This window comes from Carya illinoinensis, chromosome 7 (assembly GCF_018687715.1).
Source record: "Carya illinoinensis cultivar Pawnee chromosome 7, C.illinoinensisPawnee_v1, whole genome shotgun sequence".
NCBI classification, from domain to species: domain Eukaryota; kingdom Viridiplantae; phylum Streptophyta; class Magnoliopsida; order Fagales; family Juglandaceae; genus Carya; species Carya illinoinensis.
This window is the reverse complement of record NC_056758.1, coordinates 36,854,946-36,860,034: the sequence shown is the minus strand read 5'-3', so window position 1 is coordinate 36,860,034 and position 5,089 is coordinate 36,854,946. Positions and strand designations below refer to the sequence as shown.

Sequence of the window (5,089 nt, the reverse complement as noted above, 5' to 3'; positions counted from 1 at the left end):
CCCGTTGCCATTACTCCTCTGTTTTAAAGCGCCAAAACAGAGCAATTTTGTGCTCTCAGCCCAGATACCTCCCACGCATGACCACCCACTTAAAACAGACGCCAACTGCACTCAAGCCACCGTCTCTGTTTCTCGCACCAAAACACAACACCCACTCTCTATCGTGAGCCACTGCAAAACCACCGTCACCGAGACACAGAACAAGATCATGGGGCACTCCAACGTGTGGAATTCTCACCCTAAGAACCACGGACCTGGCTCCTACGCCTGGTACGAAATATCGCTTCTTATCTTCCAACTTGTTTGGTCCTGAGAAATTAACATTGATCGAAAGAAATCTAACTTGTTCCGATCCTTTCTAGGCTTCTGATTTATTTACAAATTTTTTTTTTTATGTTCGATTTTGTTTTGTGCCGTAAGACATTTTCCCTTCCGCAGCAACGCCAAGGAAATTGGCGTCATCAAGGTATTATTTTTCTAATGAGTTTATTGTCTTACTATGAATGTTGGGTTCTGATTGTTTGATTTCTCGATTGTTAGATTTTTTTCATGAGTATTCAGTGGCTTGGGACTGTTGAGAAGCTGACTCACGAAGTGGTTGGAAGTTTCTGTGTGAGGTGAAGCTAGGGTGAGGGCCAAGAGAATTTGCTCTGTTTTTTACTTCCCGAAACAGAGAACACTGTGGAACCTATCTTACGGCATTATGGTTGCTGCGGTTTGCCGTCGGTTGCTCATCTATGGAGGAGAGGCTCATAGTGTGAAGGGTGTTGCTCCGTTTTGGTTTCTCACGTTGTGTTTCCTTCATTTGGAAACATGCAAGGGATTGTTTTTGGCAAAATAGTTTAAATAAATGGCAGTAGGAATAGAAAATAGTGGCCAAAGGTTCCTGTGGGTGGTAAGAAATTCAACACAAGAGGAGTATGAGCTTGCCAAGCCCTACTGCGGTCAGGTGGCTTCTTCCTGCACAGGGGTATAGAACTATGGCATCGTCCATGTTGCTTTGGGAGAAACAAAGCAATAGCGTGGAGAGAGAATGGAGGGAAGAGATGGATTTGAAGTGAAGAAGATAAAGAGAGAGCGTTTTACATTTTGTTTTTCGCCTTTTTTCTTTCTTTTATAATTCCACGTAAGTTTCACGTACGGCCGGTTATCTCTCGGTTCCTCACGTCGGTTGTATCTAGCAGAGCTCTGAAATAAAATAGTTTTATATGAAAGATAAAAGTTGAATAAAATATTATTATAATATTATTTTTTAATATTATTATTATTTTAAAATTTAAAAAAATTGAATTGTTTATTATATTTTTTGTGAAAATTAAAAAAAATTATAATGATGAGATGAAATGAGAAAAGATGAGTTGAGATGGTTTTCGAATCCAAATGAGATCTTTAAAATCACATATAAACCAACCTCCTCGGATTGGAAGGCTGTACCACTCTGATTACACTTCACAATATTAAACAATCTACATTCACAATAATTAGGTCCCTTACACTAAGTTTAACTCATGATCACATGAGTTCTTTGTACCAAATACAAGACCTATCTGTTTAATTTATTGAAAATATAGCTTAGAAATAATTCAGGTATGTAATCATTAAGCAAGCAGCAGAAGCAGAACACCAAAGATTGACATTTCTCTGCTCACAGAAATCTGGTGAGTCCTGTTACTGCATCCAATCCCTCTCAAGCTTGTTTATTAGCAGCTGAAATTGATTTTCAGGCAAAACCATGGTCAGTGTCACTCCATCTCTGCCACCACTCTCTGCTTTGCCTTTTGCTGCTCCTGGAAGCACCAAGACAACCCCTTCATCACCAACCCCATTGATGGCATAGTTTACAAAAACAGGTTTCTGTCCCTTCAATTCCAATCCATAAATTTCAGCTTCTTCCAAATTTACAAACGTTAAGTTAGCTCCATAGGCTATATAATCTGCCTCCCCATTTTCTTTCTCCACAATTTCTTCAGTCATTCCCATGCCATCCACTCTTTTCTCAGCTATTAACTCTATCACTGCTGATATATCAGCTTTTGCCACTGGGAAATCTGCTTCAACTGTGCTTAGCACCATGCCATTAGTTGGATATTCATTTTCCCTGTTGTGGGAACTACTTGTACAAACTGCAATAATTCTTCGGCCCCAATCTTCCCTGATTTCAGATAAACATTTCCATATTATTGCAGACAGAACTTCGAAATGAGAGATTTCGGTTGCTTGGTCCACGGCACCGACATTTGCTAGCATGTGCTCAAGCTGTTTTGCAGTGATTTGGAAATAGTTTGTCTCCATTTTGCTGTTGTTGGCAATTAGCCAGTGATCTCCCAGCGGGTTCACCCTTTCCGTGGAAACCAAATTCTCCAGAACTGAAGTTGGGGATTTGGATTTCCCGAGATTTACAGGTTGCAGACACTTGGGTCGCATTTGACCAGACAAGATCTTGGCCCACATGTTGACGAAGGATGTGGCTGAGAATGCATCTCCAAGAACATGGGCCCAACTGAGTCCCAATGACATTCCTCCGCATTTGAACCAAGTGAACTGTTTGAAAGCCATGATCACACAGAAGAAGCACTCAACACTTGCTAACTTTTTAGTTTTTTGCAAAAAGAACTGAAGAGGAAATAACAAAGGAACAGGAAAATTGAAGATTCCATTAGAAGTAATCATCTTTGAATATGCACTTTGTACTTGATCGCCGATAATGATGGATGGTAACGAACTTACGTACAGTACGATTTATTAGAATATTGTCGGTATTATAACTCTGGAGCTTAAATTTTTGTGGCTAATTTGTAAAATACTGCCAAATCAAGAATCTGTCGTGCCCCCCCCCCCCCCCCCCCTCTCTCTCTCTCCTCCTCCTCAAACAATTATTATAACTAACAAAAAAATAATTTAAAAATAACAATAATAAAAAGTCAGCCTCCTTTGAGATGCAGGACCACCCAAAAGAAATCATCATGAACGGGACGGGATCTCGTAACCCCACACTTACAAGGATGGCTAGAGATCATCAGAATTGTCACGGAACTCTACGACTCAGCAACCTCATCTTTAATAGAAACCATAACGTGCTGCTACTCAAGATAAAGAATGAAGGGTAAGGAGAAGTGTTGTAGGTTGGAGGGAGCAGAGGTCGTAGAAGAAGAGACCATATATAGGATCGCGTTGACGTCCGTGATCAATAGTTGGCTGATACCATATAGAGTTCTACCTTATAATTAACTCATGATATTATTGACAAACATATATATATATATATGGCCGAGATGGAAGAAATTGCTATGTGTGTAGTACGTACCTGCATGATGACGAGAGGGGAGTAAGCGAGATCAGGACCAAGAACTTGATTATAAACAAGAAAACTCTGAAACGAACGATCCTTCTTCATGTCCAATAATTCCTCGATGGTCGTGTCGCACTCCGCTTCGACTATGCGCACGCCACTGTCGTTGCACTTGATGAATGGCCTGCCGGTTTCCGACCTCCGAATCCTCCCTGAAACGGTGGTGTAGAGGTCCAGACATTGGAACATAGGTTCCTTTAGCTTATCTGTCGTGAGCCCCTCGACTGATTCGCGCGTAAAGAAGTAAACCCCTTGAATGTAATGGAGCTTCATGGCCAAGTCCATGTCTGTCAGCTCATGAACATTGTTAATCTCGCCCGTCACCGTCGCTGGCACCACAGACGACAGCTTAACGTTAGAAAGCAGAAGGCTTTCGTTGTTTGCAGAACCCGTTTTCATTTTTTGTGGAGGTTGCTTAGTTTTAGACCATTCAGAAGATACAAAGACGAGATAATAGATACGAATGTGTTTGTGTCGACTTTTATTGCAAAAACTTTCGGATCATCCTCCTTTCCTATCCCATTTTAATGTTCCAACGCCATTTTAATACAAGTATTGTTTAATTTTAAATTTTTAAATTTTTTATTTAATCATCATAACTTTTTAAAATTTTTAAATAAAATACAAAAATCAACTCAAACTTTTCAAACACAAAAACAAAAATAATATTAACAAATTATATTTTAACCATCTTTTTAACTTTATAATTCATTTATCAAACTTTTTCTCTCTTTTTCAAATATCTAAAATTAAAACATTTTAACTCAAATTATTTCATTATAAAAAATAATAATTACAATTATAAATATAAATATATAATTATTTAAAAATAAATAAATAAATACGAAACTTGCATAAAAAAATTAATTTTTTAATAATAAATTATATATTTTTTCAAAGCGATTATATGATATTTATGTATTTTATAATTTTAAGGGTTTTGCTACACAACCTCCCAACACCCCAACACTTCACATTTTTTTTTAATTTTTATTATTTTAATTTTTATTAAATATTTAATATATAAATAATGAATAAAATAATTAAATTAATTTAAAAAGAATTAATTCAAAAAAAATATTAAAAAATTAAAAAAATGTGGGATGTTGGGGTGTTGGGAGGTTGGGAGGTTGTATAGATTTTTTGATAAATAAAACGGAGGATCCAAAGCCGCGCACTTGTCTTCTTACGTTGTCAAATCAGTTAGGATTTATAAATGACATGATTAATAAATGTAACAAAACAAACATGGACCAACAAATAATGGAAAGAACGTATTCCTTCCGCGAGGTCATTCCCATTATATGGACGTGTCAATGAACTGTGGGCCGGACGAGTGGGTACTAATGAAGAGAATTTACTTCTTAGGACATGAATTGGCTAAATTGAATCATGTATTTAATATTGGTTAGGTGCTTTTTGTTTTCCCATCTGCTGCTCATAAGATATATCCCCTTTTTTGTGGTAACATTATTTTAATTATTGCATTCATATATAATGACTCATTAAAAATTTTTTTGTAAAAATTATTATTGCAAGAAAAATGCTTACTTTAGACCAAATCATTTTTAAAAAAAAATATATATTTTGGAGAAAGATCACTACTTTTCCATTTTCTAATGACAGCTTTATAAACGTTAGAGTCGGTCAAATAAGGTATTGGAACGGTGCTGAAAATAATCTTCATCAACTGTTTCTTATTTATTTTTTGGGTAAAGCATTAACTAATTATTCAGTGTG

The 5,089-nt window shown here is 36.7% G+C and overlaps 1 protein-coding gene across 1 annotated transcript; it reads right to left on the bottom strand.

Annotated features, from left to right (window-relative positions):
* Positions 1-1,395: 1,395 nt before the first annotated feature.
* On the bottom strand, positions 1,396-3,854 carry LOC122317570 (protein ECERIFERUM 2-like). The gene is made up of 2 exons (XM_043134720.1): positions 3,305-3,854; positions 1,396-2,541 (listed from the first exon to the last, which is right to left on the bottom strand). The coding sequence occupies exons 1-2, from the start codon at positions 3,746-3,748 to the stop codon at positions 1,669-1,671; spliced, it is 1,317 nt and encodes a 438-aa protein (XP_042990654.1). The 5' UTR covers positions 3,749-3,854; the 3' UTR covers positions 1,396-1,668.
* Positions 3,855-5,089: the final 1,235 nt, after the last annotated feature.

Bases quoted from the DNA above. Each gene is read 5' to 3' on its own strand.
- LOC122317570 (XM_043134720.1), bottom strand. From the start codon at position 3,748: ATGAAAACGGGTTCTGCAAACAACGAAAGCCTTCTGCTTTCTAACGTT. The intron at 2,542-3,304 runs GTACGTACTACA...GCTTTCAAACAG, and splicing joins CCCCTCTCGTCATCATGCAG to TTCACTTGGTTCAAATGCGG.